The 23,164-nt window shown below is 41.8% G+C and overlaps 1 protein-coding gene across 6 annotated transcripts; it reads right to left on the bottom strand.

Moving 5' to 3' along the window:
* Positions 1 to 75: 75 nt before the first annotated feature.
* IP6K2 (inositol hexakisphosphate kinase 2) lies at positions 76 to 21,860 on the bottom strand. Of its 6 annotated transcripts, none has more exons than XM_062008646.1 (6): positions 21,771 to 21,860; positions 6,932 to 7,202; positions 4,588 to 4,810; positions 3,608 to 3,783; positions 2,213 to 2,388; positions 76 to 860 (listed from the first exon to the last, which is right to left on the bottom strand). In XM_062008646.1, the coding sequence occupies exons 2-6, from the start codon at positions 7,131 to 7,133 to the stop codon at positions 363 to 365; spliced, it is 1,275 nt and encodes a 424-aa protein (XP_061864630.1). In that variant the 5' UTR covers positions 7,134 to 7,202; positions 21,771 to 21,860; the 3' UTR covers positions 76 to 362. The 6 variants fall into 6 exon arrangements, with proteins under 6 accessions (XP_061864630.1, XP_061864631.1, XP_061864633.1 ...); XM_062008647.1 differs by having other exon boundaries at positions 6,932 to 7,230; positions 21,771 to 21,852; XM_062008649.1 differs by lacking the exon at positions 21,771 to 21,860 and adding an exon at positions 9,666 to 9,886.
* Positions 21,861 to 23,164: the final 1,304 nt, after the last annotated feature.

Here is a 23,164-nt window from a genome sequence, read left to right as displayed (position 1 = left end):
CTTTGGCACCACATCATCACCAGAGATCTCCAAGCTTCATCTCTTCTTCAGTTACCAGCAACAAGAGAAGCATCATTTACAATGAGCAAAAAGAATTTTATTGGAACATATACACACGGGATAACAGAGGTATCTGAGTAATCAAATATGGAATGTTTAAGAAAGTTTAAATAAATAAAGATACCAAGTTTTGCCAGTGCTAGGTCCAGCACCAATGTAAGTAAATGCCCTCTGAACAAGTCTGGCTCTGAGGGGACCATCCCTGCAGAGCCTGTAAAGATTCCTACCACCAGAATGTGGCCAATAATTTTGGAATACAAAGAGTCACAATAGTGCTTTCTACTGCCGTACATTCACACCGTTTATTCACTGCTTTCGTCTCTTATTTCTTTAATAATATCTATTAAATTTTGAAGTCCAAAAACATAACCCGTGTCTTGGCCCTCATGCACCACGCTGTCTTCTCCATAGTACTTGCAGGTCGTGTGGGCAAAGTCTATCATGCGGACATCGACAGTACTAGCAGTTGGTTTGTAGGCGTATGCTCCTGCCGACTCATCTGAAGATTCCTCTGAAAGGTCCTCCAAGTCCTCTGGGTCCGAGTCGACAGCGACCTCCTGCCTTTCCTTTCCATCATAAATGATCAGCAAGGAGCTCGAGTAGAAGCGGTAAGACTCTTGTTTCTCTAGGACAGACTTGAGTTCAGTCAGTTTTTTAATAACAGATTCAAAGAGTTCCCTGCGCAGGTATTTGCCGTTATGAAAGAACTGGTAAAGTGCTTCTTTAAACCCTTGGACCGAGAGTTTTCTTCCATGGTACTTATTCATGAACATCAGCTGGCCAGTGCCTGCCTGGTACACCTGCACATACAAAGACAAGAGAAAAAGAATAGTTGAAACTGCTGATAATACTGACCCCAAAAAAGATGAAAAATAGACATGCTATGGAAAGCTGTTACAAGCTGACATGAGTCACGTAAATGCCAACAGATCCAGCAGTAGCTGGGGAACTCGTAGGCACAGAGCAAATGGAAAACTTTTCCAGTTTAGATTTGAGCTTTTTCACTGGGAACGTAAGAATGAGAAGTTCAGGTGACATTAGGAAGGCTGCAGCCAAGATCTCTAAAGTCAAACTACGACCTGTACCACTGTCACTCATTCAGCTCGCTGCCTGCCACGGCTCACAGGCCAACACGTTGATCTCCACAATGCTGAGCTCAAAGTGACAACAAACACTCCTAGAGCAAACCGAGGTGTGCCCTGTAACACTGTATTTAAACAAGTCAGAGGTGCTCAGGCAGGAAGGTTCTTCCTCCAGGAGAAAGGTCTGTACACCACACAGCCTGGTAACGCCCAAACATCTGGGGACTGCAAGTGCCTCTCAGGTTCCTCCTTCTCCAGCACAGGCCTACTCTGGAAGGTGAACAACGAGCAGGCCCTGATCAAATCCCAGCACACTGTGCTTAGACACACAGCTCCCACCCTTCCATTTCTGCCTCATGCTTTTCTCCACAGTCAAACAGCAGGATGAACACCCAACATGCCAGTAGTTATGCTGTGGAACAAGTCCTAGCAAACTCTGCTGGCATTCCTGGAATCTACGAGACGGCAGGAGAGAGGTTTTGGAAAAGACTCAAATACAAACAAGTTATTTCCCATTTGTCACTCTGGGAATGCAGAAATAAGTAAATAAAAAACTCAGGTGAAAGTCCACACAACTCTACCTCCTTATTTGACCACAAATCTTATCACATTTACCAGGCCATTTCTCGTCTGCACTTTGTAACAAGTCTACTTTAAGCAGTGAAAAATTGTGGCTTTTCAAAGTCTACAAGACACAACGGATAGCAAATTTCCACATGCTTTATTCAAAAAGCACCCGCTGCCATACCCTCCTTCCAGTTCTTTCCTACGCTACCCTGAAATGTCAATCGGATCTAATTTTACCGCAGTTTTGAATTGCTGCTATTGTGCAGGAGATTGGTTTTGTGCTCAGAGAAAGTGTTCACTGATGCAGAGCGTGTGCTGCAGGTTGCTCCCGCAGATGCTGCCATTGATGGGTGATACCAAAAAGCCTCGTTCCCCTCACTGAAGGAAACGCAGCACCGCAACTCAAGGACAGCAACCCACAGGATGACTAAATAAGCCAAAAACTCCACTAACAGATACAGGGACAAGTCTGTTGGCCTATGCATGGTTAGATTTCCTCTCACCTGCATGCCACAGACTCGGACTCCGATCACAGCTGACGTGCTCTGCTGACACTTTCGGATCTGGTTGGCTTTCTTCTCTTCCGACGCGTCGTCACCGTGCTGCCGGGTGCCCATCTTAAGGTCCAACACACACGGCACTTCGTATCGAGATGTTAGGTTTTCCAGCAAAATGAATTCTGATTAGTTAAAGAACAATCCTCACAATGAGGAATATAGGTTTTAAAAAACATTATCACAGATTTCGTAGTGCCATGACCTTAACATCAAGCATCTCCAAAACATGCCCATTGTTATAGTAGCCTGTCAAAATTTAGAGTTATATAAGCTTAGCATAAAGCAGAGGGGATGTCTAGTTCCAGTTTCACTGGTTTCTAGAGAAGATTGGTGAATTTCCACAGTGAAAAAAAAAAAAAGTAGAGTCACCTAGAAGTATAATATGGCAGCTGATTGGGAATTATGAAGTACTTCCTGCCCAGCAAGAGTTTTGTGGGAAATTAGAGATTGTGCGCTTCAGTTACCATTCAGATACAGTGAAGCATTTTCATGCCACCTCTGAAACAAAGAAGTTAAAAAGCACTTCAGAACATCTGTAGGAATACTGTTCCAGAGATATCACACACTTCTGCTTTGGTAACTTAATAATCACCCATAATGAAAACGATGAGGATACCAGTCGTGAAGTGCTTTCTGTCATTTTGAGCAGTTTGTTAGTCAGATGTTCCATTCACTGAAAGCCCTCACACACGAGGTATTTGTTTGCCCAAATATATAGATATCAGTATTTTTGCAGAAATGTATCAGTTGCATCTGAGCCTGCATACAGCAAGACCCTTCTTCCCCACAGAATGTGCACAATGGAGATGTTTGCCTATAGTTCCACAGCACAAAACCAGTGTGCTTCAGCATTCATGGACTTGGTCACTGTTTTGGTGTCTCCCAGGCCCCAAAGCTACATACAGTTTATATTCAGTTTTTCTTTGTCAAAAAGGCTCACTAGAAACAGACTACTAGAAGCTGACAACTCCAGGCACTAGAATATCCTCTGTATTTAAAAAGTTGATGAAACAGGAAAGATTAATCTAGTTTGTAAGATCATCAATACTAGAACAGTAATAAAGTGACAGAACTCTTCTCTGAAAGCTTTCCCTAGTAAACTGTTTCTGTGGAAGATCCCAAATATTAAGTTGTCTGAATTCCTTAGCCTAGCTACTTCACTACCTGCTGGAAAAGTACATGTTCTGGAAAGCACTGGCAATCCCTTCCAAGTCACGAAATAGGTCACAGCTTTCTGGACTGAAGCTAAGTCTACTGTGTACTTTAACCTGGCATGTTCGAGAAATAAAAAGCAGAGCCCTGCTGACTCCCTTTTTAGAAGGTATTTTCATGAAAGGATACTATATTGATTCCGGTGTTTTGCGTTTTCCTTCATCCGCTGTAACTGTTGCTGGTGACACTTCATGCTCCAAGGATTATGGTGTTTAAATTGTGAACTGACATTGCCTTTTTTCTCTATGGTGTAATACAAGACTTCAGATTTCTTCAGCCACTCAAATTCTTCCTCCAATTTGTGACTAGAAAACAGAGCAAAGCAGCAAATTAGAGGTAAAGTAGAAAAAGAAGCACTTTAAAGGAGTTGTCAGTGGATTTAACTCTATAAACTATTTTTCTCCCCTTTACTTTCTGTAAAAGTGGACAAGTCGCTCTTTAGTAGTATTTCAATCTTTTATAAAGCTACTTCCATATGAACATCAATTGGCATGTAGCCAAATACGTTACAAAACATGTAGTAATTCTGCTTCCATATTCTTTAGCCATGTGAATTACTTCCACAGAAGTAATGCAAGAAGTGGAGCTTATCTATGCTCTAATGTCGACACTTTGCCAAAGTCCCCGTTTTTTAGCACAATACAGCACAGCTCAGAGTTTACAGTGACCACAATTAACATAAATGAATGAGGGGAAAATTGTCACTGAGGGATAAAGCAGAACTTCTACAAAACAATGCCACATACAGTAACACTGGAATATTTTTGTAGGTTTTTTAGAACAACTATTGTGCTTTTGCAGGTTGGGGTGAGGGGATCCTATTTTTGTTTTTCTTTGCAGAGGCTTCAGAAATAGTATTAGGAAACCTTTTTCAGTTGACCTCAGTAAAAACCCAAAAGACTCATTATGCTATTGGGCTAAGGACATAGTAGTTTCACTATTGAATCCCTCTGTACAAAGAGGTCAGGAGAAACAAGAGAAGAAAAGAAAATGAAAGTTAAGAGTTCTGGAAAGTTCTCTGGAATTCTGGAGCCCAGATCCTAACTTGAGAGTAAAAAAAAATGTTATGCTTCAATGCTCCAGCTTGTAGTTCCCTTTATCAAACTTACCTCTTCATTTTTTCCTCCTTCCTGTGCTGTCGGACCCATTCCTTAGATATCTTCTCATTTTCTAACAACATTGTCTTTTTGTTAGTCCATCGCAACAGCTTACTTTTGGGTTCACAGTCAGAATTATCTAAGTTTTCTAAGTTATCGTGGTCCCCATTTAATGGATATGCTATTAAACACAAGTTTCCATCTTCATCCTCTTCAAAGCTCACTGACACCACACCTGAAGAGAGAAAGAACACAGACAGTTATGAATTGCTGAAGTGACAAGCAAGCCCTTTAGAACACGCAACTTTACACTAAGAATATAGCAACTTTTGTTTTTTCTCTTACCCTGGTCCTTAGTTTCTATCTTGCCACAGGCCAAATCTCATCTGCCAACCTAACAAATATCAAAAGATCTAGACAAAAATAATACCTCACAAAAGACAATTTATCATATTGATAAAACAACAATTCAAAAGGTTCTTTTCTCTCTCTGGTGCAGTCAAGTAAGAATCAAATAATAACAGGAGACAATTTCAATTAATAAAAGTTTTTATTAATTTTAAAAACCTGACTGGTCTGACCCTAAGTGAGATGTAAAACATTCGTTAACATCTTGCAGTGAGAAGTGACCTGCACAAAAAAAACCCATCACACCAAAAGCTTTAAGTTTTGCATGACAGCAAAGCAAAAAAACACTTACTCAAACAAGATTTGGTTAATAGATCCCCATGGGAGAGGAAGGATTTGCAAGTAGAGCAAAACAAGGAAGATGTCACATTACAACAGAAACTAGTCCAAAAGCTTCCACTTAGAATCACCACGTTTAATTATACATTTTCTTCTTTTTGGAATATATTTTATTGATATTGATTATGCAGCAACTTTGTGAAATAAGTAACAAAAATGCATTACAAAACAAATCTGTTCATGGTACAGAAACATGGTGAACCTTGAAAGCACCCTTTTTTCTCATCCTTCCCTCAAGAGTCTCTTGTGCACTGCATTGCATTTTTAGAGTCTTAGTGGAGCGCTCTGACAGAGATGCGCTCGGTACTACATTAGGAAGTTTCAGTGGTTAATGAAGAAGCCAGAACAATTGTCTGAATTGGTTTTAAGTTTATTTTTCAGTCCTCTCTCTTTATTCTCAAATCAGTCTGCACAGTTCTTGCAGCCCATCACTAGGCCAGAGGGGAGAGGTCTCGGCGAGAGATTGGCAGTTCTGAGCTGGGCAGGCGGCTCTGAGACCTACAGCAGCTGGGGCAGGGAGCACAGCAGCTCTGCCTGACAGTCCTGCTGCCACAAAGGAAGGGACAACAGGAAAAAAGAGGGGAGCCAGCTAGCAAATGGCCTTTGGCTTTATCCTGGAAAAAAAAATAACAGAGACGGACCAAGTGAGGCCCTTTACCCCTAAATCCCTCCCCACACTTCCCAAAAAGTCATATACACTAGTACAATTGTTCTATTACATTTTGAGAAGCAGCATTCAAAGACCACATTTTCTTCCAGTCCAACAGAACTTGTAGTTGGATGTGTCAAAATGTCTCTGTAAGCGTGCAGGGAGTATTAACTTTGAAACACCTCCTCTGAAGTCTTCCACCAGTTTCACAAACAGTATGCAAAACTTCATCACCCTTACGGTTGTTAAAAATCAACATGCTTTAAAAAGCAACTCTATTTTAAAAAGTGCTTCAGATATTATTTATCAATCATCAGGCAACAGTTGATGGAATAGCAAAGAGAAAGAAAAGTGTTTCTGTTAACTAGTGCAATTCTTAAGAGAACTGGAATTTCCACTCCTACATAACATCTGACTCAACCTCATCATGGCTACTTGATCCTTGCCTACCTAAATGCCATGAATTTTCATTTCCTTAATGGCAGTAACAACACTGCACATATTCAACAAGACCCCTGACAGGTATTTATTGCCATCAAAATCAGTCAGAAGAGAAATCCAGAAACAACTAAGCTTACACAAAGCACCGCCAATCAATCTTATCAAATCCCTGTAAATAAACATTAAAAGAGCGGAGAAAAAAAGAGAAAGCCACAAAAAAGGCAGCAGAGAATTACTGAAGACGTTCACAAGCTGTTAGCTACTTACCTGTGCCTAAAGGAGATATATGGGCTATCACCAGCAGAGCTGCTCTACTCTAATGCTGTTAGTCAGCCCAAACACCAACTTGGCAAGCATTTCCACCCTGCATCTCCACAGCCTGCCTCAGACAACATCAAAATACATGAAAAGAAAACCCTAAAATCTCTTCCACACAGAAGAGACTTCAGAGATAACAGAGCACAGCACGCTTGTATTTACAGAAAAAGCCCAACCCCATCCTAAGATTCAGTAACTTACCCTCATATTGCGGAGTGAATTTACGCATTTCTGTTGGGAGAGTCTCATAGAACTGGTGTTCCCTCTGAATAAGGGGCTTACAGATGGTCTTGTCATTAAACCGGAGGACACAGGAGTGTCCTCCAACCTGGTGGACAAAAGGCTCGAGCAGGACACCCTTGGAATAGTGCTCCACTTCCATAGCTCCAAATGCTGGGCTCATCCTTGTAGCACATTAGACAGAAGGCGACGACAGTAGTGAAGGTAGTTCAGAGCCAGAAGCCTCCGAGACCTGCAGGTGTTTATTCCGATACAAAAGTCTGTTAAACACAAGAGATCGGCGGGCCGTCAGGTCTACCCGCACGCTGCGGCCTGGGAGCGGGTTCCGCTAACCCAGATGGCCGCGAAGGCCCCTCTGAGCGGAGCTGAGTCGAGCGGGGCGGAACGGGGCAGAGCGGAGCAGAGATAAAGTGCGCCTGCTGGCCGGAGGCTGGCGACTGCGGGCCGGCGCGGGGCACAGCCAAGCAACCCCGCTGAGGCCCCGCCCTCCACCACCCCGCAGCCAATCGGAGCCGGCACAGGGTGGGGCCGCCAGCCCCGCGCCCCGCCCGCACCTCCCGGCGCGAGGCGCATGTGCAATCGGCGGCGCGGGTCGGAGCTGCGGTAAAACTCTCGGCTTTAGAGGGTTCTCATTAAAAAATACAACTGGCAAGGCCTGGCGAGTTCTTCTGCACGGTGCGCCTAACGCCCCATAGCCTCCCTTCACGGAGCCAGGCGCACCAGCCTTCTCAGCCAGTCCCCTGCCGAAAGTTACCGGTCACAGTCCAAGCCAGACCGGGAAACCCGCGGTGAGACTCCAGTGACCGCTCTCCCGCAGCAGGGGGCAGGCAGGACACTGATTTCACCCGTTTCTCCACAGAAACATGTCAGATATTTACAATATTACAGGAATGTTCACTTCTCAGGTGAAAACCGCAATGCTAGCCAGCACTTTTCCAAGAACTTGCTTTCGAGTAAATAGCACCGAGCAGAAGGCAACTGGCCCATGCCAATAGCACCCCAAGGAGCAGTGGCTGCTGCATCCCACAACCACACACTGCACAAAGCTGGCCAGCCTCACTTCAGCCAACCTGAACTTCAATACACCATTACAGGAGCAAAGCTAAAAAACATGACTCTTGGTCTCTGCCTTCCAGTAAACTTTTAAGTCAAGTTGCTCTAATTTTAGACCTGAGCTTTAATGATTAACTTTTTGCAGCTAAAAACAACCTCGTACTTATTTTGACTGAAGATCATTACAGGAACAATAATGTACTTAATTCTAAGAGACGACAAAGTGTTCTAGGTCACAGGTCTATTTTTATTTGGCCTCCTTAGATATCTAAGAGCTTTACATTAACCGGAAAAGCAGCAACCTATAGATGTAAAGCAGTGGAGCTGGCAGAGCTACAGGCGCCCACAGCATGGCCTATACGCAGGGGCTGTAACCGAATTAGACAACTAAACCGCGCACAGAAAAACAGATCGATCAATGAACTCCAGCTCCTGGAATGTTTACCTGCACCTAAGGATAACAGATCAATACTGTTTTACACCCACTAGCTCCCTGCCTGCCCCCCCTTCCTTCAAGGGCCTTATTTGACACCAGTTGTGAGGGTTTTTCATTACTTAATTCAGTAAACAAAGCTCAGGCCTACTCTGCAAGAATATGCAAAATTTTATCTGGGATAGTATTTTCCAAAAACAACACTCCCTTCTGATATTCGACTGATATTTTAAAATTAGATTAAAGTCAGTAAACTCTCCATCTCTAATTGGATTGCTTTCCTAGTACTTTCCACAATGCAGTACTGCCTCCCCAGAGAAGTTTCTAATCTAACTCAACAACTTGACAACCTGGAGATACACAGGTAAAAGCCTCTCAGTTCCACCCAGAATGTTAGACACTTCCAAAAACCTAGTTAACTACAACCATGCTGAGCAACACTGCAGTGCCTAGACAGCATGGAAAGCCATATACCCATCCTGATCTCCAGTTCTAGGTAGTCAGGAGGTGGCACTGTCAGTGCTTTATGGGCACAAACCTGCTTATAGCTCCCCACATCACCACCCTCTTCACCCAGGTCAGATTGCTCCTCACATTACTAGTCTGTGAGCTGCCTTACCAGCACACTTCACACACTTCAACCCTTCACCAAATGCACCCTTAGCAAGGCACATCAGCTCCCAAGTAAAGTTCTGATGGAGAGTTGCCTTTATTTTGTGTAAGAGAAATTTTAAGCATCAGTCTGTATAATGCACCAATCATTTTACAAGCCTCAAAAGGTTTCATCAGGATTTCCTAGAGTCAACGATGCCTCCAGTCTTCTGGGATTTCCCAGGGAAAGTCAGGAGACTGTCAGCTTTTGCTGGGAGACACAGCACATTCTTGTATGTATGTACAAGATTTTGTAGTGACAGAGCTTTACACTGGCACAAGAGCACCACAGTACAACAGCATTGCAAGAGTCACTCTTTCCAAGACAGCATTACCGTTCTGTGGTCACCTTCCTAATTACCCTTGATGTAGAGACACTGATTAGCTGCTGCAGAGATTCCAACTTGGAAAGTACTTGCAACATCCCTTAACCTCAAATACCTAGTTAGGCCTAGTCCTACGGCATCAGAGTTGCATCAGGAGTTAAGTCTGGAAGATGACGCTATAGAAATGAAATCTCTCACAAAAAGCATCTCCAACATAGGCATTGCATATTACCTTGTTTACTCAACGCATCTTCAGGGAGCTCATTAGTAGTAGCTCAACTTGTTTGCTTTCATAAATACTCAATTGGTCTGGACTTGCACATGGTGCACCACATTCACTTCATGGTGGAACTGCCAAGCACACAACTGGCCAGGACTACTGATGCAACTTCACTTTCCTGAAAAAGCAAGATCTGGCAGCATATCACATAGCATAACTTTCCTGATTCAAGGGATAACAAAGCCAGTTTTTTACAGCTCTGGTATTATAAAAATATCAGTTATGAAATATTCAGACAGGGTTGGTTGCTTTGGTTTTTTGACTGGGGGGATGGGGGGGGCTTGGTTTTGTTTTTTAAGAAAGAAATGTTAAAAACATCTCTCCATGGTTAGACACAGCATACCCAGTCTGCATGACCACAAAGCAAACGTTAATCTACCAGAAACAAAGCAGGCAACTCACACAAGTAAAGATGAGTTTACTGTGCCCATATTAGCAAGCTGTCTTCATCTTCCAAAACCACAGTGCCACTGCCACATGTTCTGGTTCTACTATGAGATTTTTTGTTGTACATGCCTCTGCTGAAATAGCTGTGTTAATACAGCTATGCAGTATACAGCTGTGTGCAAGAGGACTGCTGAACAGTGGCAGAAAGGAGTTCCTTGCTCTAAAGCCTTTAACCAAGCTCCTTATTTGTGCAAAGTGATTTACTGCTTTCTTACATACCTATAATGCAGGTATGATTTGAAAAGAAAAACAATGCTCAAGAAGGAAGCAGTAAGCCTGAGGAATCTTGTCAATAATTTAGATTTTAATGAATCCATATATTTAGTTTGCACTTTGAACAATTAATATATTTTAGCTTTTCCGATAAGAAGCACTGCTTAGCTAAGAAATCTAGTTTGTTTTCATCCAATGAAGTTTTCATTTGCAAAAAATTGAGGAAGACCTTAAGGGTTTGTTTTCTGCTGCATGCTTTAACATCTACAAACACTACAAACAATCAGGACTTGTCATTTTGACTCTGCTTAATATTGGGAATCTTGCTGCTCAGATTAATAACAGGACCTGAAGCATAATTCTAATACCCATCAATAATTCTTTGCAGTGTTTCACTCACAATTACTCTACTTCCATAAATAGCCTCACAAGCATTAAAAATTGGTTGCACTTAAAAATTCTGACCTAAACCCAACAGCTTCAAGTGACATTGATGCTGACCAGCAAAAGCACCATGCAGTTTTTCACTGCCTCTCCTCTGATTATACACCCAGTTTGTTTCTGATGCTCTTTGGGCAAGAGAACACAGGCTCACTGTACCCTGCCCTTTTCCTCCTACATATTTTTAAGTGCCCTTGGCTAAGATCTTTTATTAGAAAGACACATTAGCAAAAAAAACAAACAAAAAAAAGCACTATTCGTCACATCTAAAGCATTTCAAGAGAAAAATCTGACATAACTTGAAGGAAGTAAATAAAAACCCGTCTAGACACAGTAACAGCAGCTCATACAACAGCTCGAGCAACCTTACTCTTAGGGTTAGCAGCCTAACATATTTAAACCCCAAATCTGTAAAACAAAAGTGACACACAAAAACACCTTAGTCTTATTCATGTGTCACAATGTCCATCAAAAGAACCCACAATGAACTCATGTTTTCAGACTTTTAATATTGATCCCAGGTGACAGCATTCTTTGGAAGGTATTTCATGTCATTACAGATTCTCAACTTAGTCCCATGCGTAATTGCATTAACAAACACATCCTTCTGGACAGTATAGCTCTCAATTAAGCAGCAGCTCCTTCCTTCGTAACAACCTCAAAATAATACCTCTTCCCAAAACTATGTAATAGCAGAATTACCGATGCAGAGCTGCCCTCCTAACTAATCTGTTAAAACCAGGTTCTCTGAAGAACGGACTTTTTACTTTAGGTGACTGATATCTGCAGCTCTATACAGTCATAAATCAGCTTTACAGTGACAGAAATAGCAAGGCAGCAAAGCTTTCTGCCTGTCCTTGGTTCACTGGAAAGCACAAAGGGGATGCTGACAGGGAGCTACCCACAGAGCAGAGCTGCTTCAGAACCCTAAAACTGTGCTGAACCAGATAAAGCTAAGCCCCTTCCCCAGCTTCCAAGGAAACAGAGGAATGGCACAGCTAGACAACAGGAGATTTAAAAAAAAAAAAAAAAAAAAGAGTATCAGTGACCCATTATAGAAGTCAAAGAGAAAGCAGCTTCAAGCCAAGAATACTCAGAAAGAAATTAGTACCAGCTGCAAAAGGATATGGGAAGATGCAAGTATTAATATGGGAAGCATATAGTATGTTTGTGAGATCCCACTACGTGTAAACAAAACTGAATATGTACCTCAGGTTTGAGTTGGTTAAGTCATCAGAATGCTGAAAGAGAATGACCTTTCATGACCTAAGCTGAACAAACTTTAAGAATCTACAATATACCTATGAAAGTGGAATACTTACAGGAATTTTACAAGTCCTATGTGAGCAAACTGTATGTACATTACTAGTATTCTGTTACTTTACAAATAGCAAGGGACACTCCCTGAATCAAAGAACACAAAATACAAAACAGACAGTGCAACATCCGAATACTAAAAACATTAGATGTTAAATATAGTCAGGCTCAAAGTTCTTACACAATTTATCATTACTTTTGTTGAAAGCCAATGCCGTTTCTCTACACATAACATTATTTTATTAGCAATTTTGCCCAGTCTAACACTGGTAAGAAATCGCTTCCAACATTCACTTTAGTTGCTGCTTGGCTCATGAATTGAAGTTACTTTGGTGCATTCTGCTCCAGAAGAGCTTAAGACTAGAATGGAGATACTGCTGTTAAAGCAGTTGACTTGACACTAGAGGATTTAAGTCTCAGAAATACAACATTACATTTTAAAGATGAACTGCACATTGATTATGAAGCAAACTTCATGCAATATGATTTCAGCAACCTCTGCATTCATTTATCACAACTTTTAATGAATTTCTAACTTTGAGGATGCATTATACCTCTAAGGTGTATGTGAAGGGGATAGGGCAGCCATCCTTCTTTCTTTAAAAGAATAACTAGAGTAGACAAAATTGTTCTGTTTCATTAAGTATAACTTTAACCCAAATGACTGTGATAAGGAAAAAAAAAAGAGATGCTGAGCTATACATTTCTATGCAAATCAAGGTTAAATTCTTCAACAAATCAATGTAACAAGCACTAAGTTATCTCCACATGACTTGTACTCAGAGATGAGTAAGCATAACGTTTTGTAAAAATACTCGTCGAGAACATTTGCAAATCCAAGACTAAAATACCAGCTCCTCCATACCTACACACTGAGACTACACGTGTATTCCCCTTCCAAGCAGAAGTACTTTTGCTATAGCCCTCACTGGTAAACCATGAGGGTGACAGGAGTCAGGCACTGCAGCAATGAGTCTGTCATAACCACCTACAGATACAAAAAGCTGAGTTGCAAATTCTTCTTGTTGAATATACGGTTCTTAGGCTAAAAGAAACCACCTGTCTCTTAGAAGTTCTGATACAATGTTATTTTATCACCCTGATTTAAAATATATCCTCATTAAATGTCCGGTAACTGCAGCACCACATTAATGTAGTTTGGGAAAACGAAAGAATGCTGGATTAAAAGACAAAAAAAAATTACTCAGATGTATTTAAACAAAACAGATTGAATCCAGGAAACCAGAATTACACATGAACTCATGCACAACATTTCTGCAAAACATGTTTGCAAAAGCCTTTAGGAACGTAGCAGAACTAACTGGATAGCAGTCTTGGCCCATCAAGGTAGAAAGCTAATCCCATTTTAACGCTGGACTGTGAACAAAAGATTCCCACCAAGAAAGAATGGTGGAAAGTATTCAGCAATCCAATAACTTAAGTAGCAGCCCTTGCCCTCCGCCACAGCAATTACAGGAACTCCCCTCCCTGTTTCAAATGGTACACAATTTTCCCTGTTATATTCTTGAAGGAATTTAACAACAAATTTGGGGGACATACACTAGCATTAATCTTTAAGAACATTCTACAGTCTTTGCCAGAGCTCATCCATCACTGGCACATGACAAGCCAAACATTTTTTAAATGTTCCAACATATCTGTAAACATTTAACAGTTTAACATATCTACAAAAATACTTATTTTTTTAAATCTTTAGGCAGTTTTAAACGGCAGAAAAATATCCTGAAATGCTCTAGATTTTTCTGAGGTGCTCTGATCAGGTATATCACACCTAAAGCTATTACTCCTCTAGACCTTTTTTCTCCTCCATTCTAAGGTCAGTGGAACAATGGCTACAATAGTAAAGGACTCCCAAGCACTACATTCAACATCTTGTTCTGCTGTGAACTTGAAGAGTGTAAGGCAGAGATACTTTTGGGGTTTTTTTGGTAACAACAACATCAGGCCTTTTCTCTCCACTATGAATTTAGTCTATAATACAGAAATAAAAGACAATTTTTTTAACTAAGTTTATGCTATCTCCTTGCACTCTCTAAACACCGAGTTCTAGTTTTGTCTTCCTTTTAATATAACCCAAACATCGTAGTAGTTACTACCAGAAATAAACACTGAAGCACAGGTTAAGACATGTATTTACACCTCAACATTTAAAATCACAACTGCAGAGCCACCTCTTCTAGAAAACATCAAAAAGATTTTTTAATTCAACTTTTAACAGATGAAACTAAGAATTACCAAACACTAAAGTATTCAGGAAAGAAAACTATAAACAAAAAAAGTCTGAAAAAGTTGCGCAATCATTATCCCCATCTTCCTTACAACTATACTACTAGAAGAAACTCAGTTCCCTAATCCTTTTGTCTGGGAAAACAAGTAACCAAGGTGGTGTCCAAGAGCTTCTAGCTTTCTCTTAACAGGAACGTGCACAGCAGCCCTTCAAATTCAATTTCTTTAATCTCAGCAATGAGGTTATGTGCTCAGAACCACTAATATTTCAAGATCCCCAAAAGCAACAGTCTTCACCTTTCCCTACACTCTTTGGTAAGCTTAATTACATACACAAAGCTTTGGAGAAATGCCAGAGTTTTACATCTCATGTAAAGCTATTTTATCTCCCTAGAACTAAAATAAAACCAAGTTACAGGTTGCTAAGCATATTCCACCAGAAAAAAATGAAGAGTATGTAATTCTGACCCATGTAGTTTTTTCCAGGGATTGTGTAATTTAAGAACTAGACTCTCTTCCAAGTAAAAATACCATGGAAACTAAGAAATCCGAACCACCAAAACTAAGCTACTTAAACTTCCTATTTAGAAACTGATCCATCTTAGAAGAGTATTCTGGCACTAGGAGCTAAAAACACAGGTTGCTATAAAAAGACAATACTGCCCTTTGTCATGGAGAAAACCAAAATAGGATTCAGCCTTTAATCTTCTGAAAATATGACAGCAAGAGCTAAATTGTGTGGACTACACACATGGAAGTACTAGTCCAGATACTGAAACCCCCAGAAATTCGAGCCTTAAGATAAAAATAAATCCAAAGCTATGTCTTTCTTATTATCATGAATTTAGCAGTCTAAGAACTGCATTTCTAGACACTTGATAAAAGAATATGGTATATTTGTGCCTGGTCCTTGAGTTCTGAACAATTTGCCATGTATGAGAAGCTGCTCAGGACAACTGTCAAGTCCTGTTCAAAGGGTCTATTCATTTAATACACAAAGATTTTCTCTGTCTGTATTTCCTTCAGAAATCCCAATACCTAATACTTTTTAAACCATAAGCATAGGAGATTGTAATATTTAAGCTTAGATGCCCGAATCCTACAATCCAGTCTAACGCTTTGAGAAAAATTTCCAGCAGCACAAAGTGAGGATCATCTATCAACAAACTAGTACAGGAAGAATGGTTCCCAAAATGCAGTTATGTATTTATTTCATGCATCCTATTTATGTGTGTGTTCACTTATACCCTGAAAATAATTCAAAGGAAAAATTTTAGTCCCTGTCTGTAGGAAACAGGAGTCTTACAAGACACTTTGTTATAGCACAAGGGGAAAGTTGTGAATGTTTCCCCTGGTAAATGTAACTAATTTCAAGCACAGTTTCTTCCTAGTAAGAGACTAACACTTTTTGTGTAAGCACACCTGTGCAGTACTTCAACACAGCTTTTAAAAAAACTAGTTAAGTACTTCATGTTTCATCTTTCAGTGATCTCATAGTACACCATCTGGGGCCAATTACAGGCTCACCATAATAATAACAACTGTCAAAGAATGAATAAGTAAACTGTAGGAGATTAAAATGGATTAAAACAGCAGTACAAAACCACTTGAAAAAAAAACCCTTATCAATTTCAGTAACCTATAAAAAGCAGCTTTTGCAAGAGCTTGGCTGTATTTCTCTCAACTCCCCACAGGCTGAAACACATTTAATGATGTAGAGGAGCTAGCTAGCTTTATTAGCCCAGGTAATGGAACAAAACTGTAGAACATGTTCTTCCCTTAAACACATTATTGCGTTACAGGCAATTTTAACAGCAGCCAGTGACCGTACAGCACATGCAAGTGTGGTTTGCAAAACTGTCTCCCAAGAGAAACCATCACTGAACAAAAAGGGAAAACTCAGACAGGATAATTACAAAAAAAAAAAATCTTTTCAAAGCCTGCAATACGGCACCACTATCCACACAGGGACCACGATCCAATTCTCTGTTTCTAATAAACCGCAGCACACTATCAGTAGAGAAAATGTCAGGTGAAGCTTAAAAAAGACCATTTATTTTTTTGGAAGCAAATCATGCATAATGATGTTAAATCATTACTTGCACTTTAAAACAAGAAATCACCATTCAGCATTTACATTGATATATGTGATTTTGTTTAAACGTAACTGGAAGACAGTCCTCCTCTCACCACCAAATTCACTGCAGCTCCATCAGCACTCACTTCCTTTACCGCTCACCCTTGAGAAACTACCTCCATGAACTTTGAAATGATTCTTCAAACTACCTTATTCCTTTCCCATCTAGAGCTATGCCCTCAACTTCAATAGTCACTGATATCTCTTCAGAAAACTGACTGGTTCTATTAAGATCCAAATTTTTACTTGTTGGCTTGAACAGATTCCCAGTCACAATGCCAGCTAGATCAGTACGAACACACCCACTCACCAATTCACCACGTATCTCCAGTTAAATTGCCTTCTGAAAAAAGCTAATGCCTAACAGACATTAAGATGATGCCTATCACGTCATCAGTTTCACTTCTTATCTTTGTAACAAGGAACTGCAGTAATCTAATTGATGTCAAAATAATAATAATAAAAAATTTATTGCCATCACATTATCCCTCGTATATCCAAAATGCAAGGCAGATAAATTATTGTCCCTCTAGAAAAAAAATACAGAAAAGAGCAAACACTAAAAGAAAGATGTCATCTTCAAGAAGCATCAAACTAGGCAGCATCCACAGCTCCTCATCATGTTTCAGGCACTGTAGAAAATTTCTGCTTCACAGCACTGCACAGCTATTTGGATATGCTCAAAGCTCCCTGTGTTTCAAGAAAATACAATCAATGTTCTAATACAGATTCTGGCACAATCCACTCAAACTCTCACTTCTTCTATGTGTGATTTTCTGAGGAAAAATAGCCAAAATAATTGTATCTTTTGTCCTTGAGCTCATTCACTATAAATCTCAACAACCTGGGGCATTGTTTCAGCCCGTCATCCAATTTTTATTTAAGTCCCTTCCAACTTTTTACATGTCAACACAGCAGAAGAGAAGACAAGAAATCAAGAGAGGCAATACAGTTAAAAGGCTACTGAAGGAATTCAGCACATACCTATTGTGTTTGGGCTAACAATGGGCCGATGAGCACCTACATTGCTCCAAACCTCCTATGCACAATCTTTCATCATGGCACATACACAGTTGGTCTTCATAATGTAAGACTTTCAAGCTCAAAATCACAAGTAAGCACTTCTTTTATTTGAAACAATGCAAAATCAGGAACTAACTGGTTCCAGCTATCTACAATAAACAATCCTCCATATGCACCAGCAATCCAGTCATCATAGACTGCAGGTTAAATATCTAATAACCAGTAGAGCGAATAAGTACTTTCTGTACCTCTTACCAAGATTATAATTTACCTTATTCTAACACAGTCCATCTTTCTGAGACATAGTCAGCACTCCAAAGAATGTTAACACAAGTCAAGAATTTGCAAAAGCAGCAATGACTTCAAGCTCCTAAACACTCCATTAAACACAACCAATGTTAGAACTTTATATTTTAACAAACAGTTTTGCTTCCATTATGCCTTCCAGTATTTCAGATTTTTTTTCAGGAGCAGAAATTTCTAGCTACTTACATGACACAGTGTCATACAGCTTTTTGCAAAAAAGGGAAAAAAGAAATTATTTTGAAACAAGTTATTATGAAAAGCCCTAAAATAACATTCTCATTATATATTTCTAATAAAAGCTATGGAAATGCACATCTTCAATTGTACATTAAAACTCTTAAAATATAACCTCTTAATATTTGAAAACTAACCCTGTAATATTGTTTCAAAGATACAATCAACTTAGGCAAGATAGAAAGCCAAATAGAAGAATTAGAGAAAGGAAAAATCCTCTCCCCGCAATGGAAAATTTTCATCTCTTCAAGCAAGGCAGAGAGATGCTCAGCCGGACCTGCGTTGCCTGGAGACCAACTGCAGCTTCTTGCCAACAGGGACAAGCTAAGCATCAGCAAATTCAACAACTGGTAAGTGGATGAACTGAATGAGAGATTGCAAGCTTTTTCCACACACCAGTGTAAAAACCTGATAGCTTTCAGATAATGGTTCTAGCCCATGCTTACTAGTTAAACAAGAATTATTATGGATGTAAAATGTCTGCCTAATAAGGTTTCAAACTCCATTACCCCCACACTTCTGGGTACAGCCAGAGCAGTAGAGTGCATTCATGCAAAAATGTTTAGTCACAACTCAATTTATGCCTTTTCAACCCTTTGATACAGCATCTGAACTTTTGGAGTATGTTCCTACCCATTAAACAAGTTCTGTGTTAAGTACTAGTGCAGCAACATTAAAAAGAAACAATGAACTACATCAAAAAGGAAGAAGCTACACCTCAGCTTAGCATTAAAAACCACATCAAATTATGTCTCATTTCAAAACCCTGCCTTAACCCCAGTCTTTCCCACCCAAAGAACAGCTCCCTAGGCAGGAAAGCATCAGAAGCATTACCAAGGAGACGCTTGTTTTGCCTGTTCTGGATCTGGAATCCCTCCCTGGGGCTGGCACTAGTGCTATAAGAGCACTGCTTCTGACCTCCCAGAGAAACACCTGTGACATCTCCCAAACAGCACCAGATGAGAATTGTCAAAAGTCACTGACATTGAACACGTTAATCCAGAATTTTCCCAGACTTTATCTAAGGCAATTCACTAAAAATACTCAGATAGTAAAGAATTAAAGATTTTTAAGAGTGACTACTACTTAATGTATTCCTCTAGATACAAAATGCTTGCGGAATTTATGTCACTAGTCAAGTAGGTCTTCCGCCATCAAGCTGACAGCATACATTTCTCTGTTTTCACCTATTCCTAAAACAAAAAGGCAGACATTTATGACCTTAGCACCATAGCTGACAGACTGAGACACCGTTAGTGCCCCAGGGTTTACTCTTTTCTCCTATTCTTTACATGAAGAAACATCCCCAAAATAACCTCTGATACTCCCCGTCTGATCAGAGAACGACAAAGTACCACCATACCAGCAATCTGCCTGGAAGCCCATCCACTGACAGCAAAGAGTTTCTTTAACATCTTTTCTTATCTTGTTTTTTATAAACCACATGCCTGACAATTCCGAAGTCTTCTTTGCAAGCATCTGGTAGGAAAAGATTTTTTGCAAGTACAAAGCCCAGCATTCACGTGACCAACCACTATTCAGTTTTCCAGCACCTTCCCAGGTTACCACACCACATGGTTATGATGGCTCTGATCCACCCCTCCTCAAGAAGAAATGGGAACATAAAGTCTACGTTACATGTATGACCAAAGTATCACAGACTAACAGAGGTAACACATGATTACTTCAAAGAGATATAAACAGCAAAGAACAGGTAGGAATATATAGCTTTTCAATTAAATGAATTCATATAAACTTATTAAAAGCTACCTGGTCAAGTTTAAGGCCTGAAATTCTACAAACAAGTACATATGAATGGCTGTAATCCTTCCTTGAAATCCTTCCACAACCCTTAACCAGGGGACACTTCAGAGCACTTAAGACTACTCTTTTCTGAAGATTTTCTGCTGAACTCTGGCAGTTAAATCACTGGGTTCTTTCTCCTTTAGTAACATACATTAAATCAAGAAAATATTTTAAGACGCTGGAGGACACTAAACACGCCAACTTAAATTTAAAAGTCCAAACACATTAATCTCTCCATTGCTAAAATACACCTATTCGCATGTGGATGCATGTGTATATAAACTCAGTTTCCATGCCTTAATGTCCTAACTTCTGAAAATACACAAATTAACTTCGACTTAAAGACTATTTTACATTTCACAAACAGCTTTTGCCTTATCTAAGTCAAGCTATGAGCAAAGACACAATTCTCAGACATCTAAAAGCCAAAATAACTCTGACTTTATTATTCTCCAGTGTCAAATTTTAACTCTTCTACTCTTGTTTCACTGTTACATGTTGAATTGTGACCAATGTCACATCATATGACTGAAAAGTTAAACCAAACTCATATTAGCTTTAATGTTGCAGAACTAAGTATTAAAACAAGATTTCAAGTACAATATTTGCTCCCTTAGATGTTCATGAGTCTAAAAAAGCATATGGGCACCGGATGCATTTCTAGAACACCTGAACAGATGGGACAGGTAAGGCACTGTGTCAAAAAAAAAAAAAAAAAAAAAATCAAAAACCAGGCTAGAAGTAGAGAGCAATTAAATTCCAGCATCTATCGGGAAAGATATCAGTGTTAAACTTAAGTGTACTTTTCACAGTGGAATTAAGGCCAAGGACATTTTAGGGTGTAACTACCGACAGGCTGTTTTTCCATCAACAATGATAACATTTATTTTTTTAAGTTGAATGCCTATTTACAAAACCTCAACCCTAAGTGCTTTTTTGTTTAAGAGCCTCTGGGCCCCAAGCCACCTTAAGCAGGTATTAGACATCTGTGATGCTTAAACCAGCTCATAACAAGCCATCACCCAGTATTTCCATTTTACACGGAAAAAAGGTATTCGTGAGCAGTATGTCCAACGACACAACACATCCCGAAGTATACATTTTTCATTCTGTAACGTTACCAAGGGTATGAAACAGTTGTCAAACCTGTAGCACATCCATCACTCAAGACAAAACGGAAAGCCAACGTCTTGTGATTCAGACATCTGAGAACTGCTGAGTAACAGCAAGGGATGACATCCAGCGCCGGGTCCACCTAGCCACGTAAGACCGCCTAACTGCGGCCCCCTCAAGCTGAGCCAGAACCAGAGCTGCCGAAAGGCTCCCGTCCCGGTAAGCCCCACTGCTGCCCTGCGCAGCCCCGCGGGGAAGGGCACCGCTCGGCAGGAAGCGCGATGCGAAACGCGAACGGGGATGCTCCGTGACCCCAAACCCTGGCCATCTCGGATCATACCCACCCCTCCCCACTGGGGGTGATGTCAGGCCAGAGCCCGGCTCCCCCCGCCCCGGGGGTGATGCCAGGCCAGAGCCTTGCTCCCTCTCCCCGAGGGGCAAACCAGGGCAGTGCCCCCCCCTTCCCGTGAAGCCCCAGAAATGCCCCTCCCCCTGCCGCCGCCACACACCCGATGCTGCCGCCGAGCATCTCCAGCGAGAAGCCGGGCAGCCACCTACCCCCCGCCTCCGTCAGGCCCAGGCACCGACCTCCCGCGGCGGGCGGGGCTGGGGCCTGCAGAGGCAGGGGCCCGCCGCGCCTCACACGCCAGCGGCGGCCCCCGACCACCTACTCAGAGCCGACCGCCCCAGGGGAGAGGGGCGATTCGCCGAGCGCCCACGGCAGCGAGCGGGCCGGCCGCCAAGCCCGGGCGAGCAGAGGGACGCGCCGTTACCTGATGTCAAGCCGGCGCCGGCGGCGGCTTCGCCTCTTTTGTTCCTCAGACGTCAAAATGGCGTCGCGGACGCGGAGCCGACCCTCCCCCACCCCCTCACGCCCCGCCTTCCTCCCTGTCTCCCATTGGCTCGGGCCGCAGCGCCGCATGCTGATTGGCCGGCCGCCAGCGCCGCTGTTGCTAGGGGAGCCAGGGCGGGCTCGGGGCAGCTTCTCTGCGCTTCACCGGTGTCGCTCCGCAGCCTGCGCTGGGCCCGCAGCGTATCGTGGAAGCCCCAGGGAGGGAAACCCGGGTCCTGGAGAGCAGCACCGCGGGGAGAAGCAGCCCCTCGGTGGCTCCCTGCCTCAGTTTTGAACGTAACCTTCACCTTAGTGAGGCGAACGCTTCCACCTGTGCTGCCCCCGCCATTCCGTACCTTGTCCCCAAGCTTCGAGCCCCCACAGCGGTGCCCTCAGCCGGGTGCTGGCCCTCTGTGTGGTGGGTGGCGTTTCCTCTTCCTGCACCCTTAGTGATCTTTGAAATTACACCTGCTTGACTCGCTGCAGCCATAGATAGGGCTTTCATTAGCATTGCCTTAGTGCCTGCTGGAAAATGGGCTTGTGTCTTTGTGTGCAGTGGGTGCCGTTGGTTTGGATGTAACCGGGGCCTGGCTGCAGGGGACCCCATGCTGCTCACCCCATGGAGAAGAAATAGGAAGAGCATCTGTTGAGTCCTTGAAGCAGAGAACACTGATAGGGCCATGTGCCTGAGCCACTAGTTCAGTGTTTCTGTACCACCAAAAATCTCATCAGGCTCGTGCAGCTGAAAGTCCCAGAGGCTCCCCCTACTCAGCTTTACCCTGAATGACTTCTCAGAGCCTGCAGCATAATGCTTTAAATGCCATCACAGGTTTGCTTGAACTTGCCTGTAACACAGAGCCACCCCCCTAAGGAGAAAAGACTGAATAATGAGATGATTGCAGTTTAAATTACTAAGCAACAGTCTCTCTGACAATGAACTTAGTGAGGCTCTGGCATCTATTTAATCACATTAATGAGACAGAACAACTCCACTTAGATACAAATTACTCTGCATTTCATTTAAATAAAGGTCAGAAAGCCAAAAGCCACACAAGCCACCACAATTCTGCTGTACAACACACCCAGCAAAAGGCATCCTTTATTTCCAGAAGGGACCCAGACTTTCTGGCCATGGGCTGCTGGGGCAGGGCTGCATGCCCATGGCATCATGCTCAAACCTCCCACCTCCACTCCCCGACTGCACACCCCTGCATGGGCTCAGGGCCTGTCTCAGGAGTGGCTCCTTGGTTTGGAGAAGTGAGCTTTGGTTTACCAGAGATTCAGAAGGCGAGACATCTCTGTTTTCTCCTTGTTCTAAAGTACAATAGTGGGCAC

Source organism: Colius striatus, chromosome 15 (assembly GCF_028858725.1).
Source record: "Colius striatus isolate bColStr4 chromosome 15, bColStr4.1.hap1, whole genome shotgun sequence".
In the NCBI taxonomy this organism is placed as follows: Eukaryota; Metazoa; Chordata; class Aves; order Coliiformes; family Coliidae; genus Colius; species Colius striatus.
This window is presented reverse-complemented; position numbering and strand designations above follow the sequence as displayed.

Coding starts and splice junctions, on each gene's coding strand:
- IP6K2 (XM_062008646.1), bottom strand. CDS start 7,133: ATGAGCCCAGCATTTGGAGCTATGGAAGTGGAGCACTATTCCAAGGGT. Junction 3,784..4,587: donor AAGGAGGAAAAAATGAAGAG/GTAAGTTTGATA, acceptor TCTGTTTTCTAG/TCACAAATTGGAGGAAGAAT. Junction 2,389..3,607: donor AAAACACCGGAATCAATATA/GTATCCTTTCAT, acceptor TTAACTAATCAG/AATTCATTTTGCTGGAAAAC.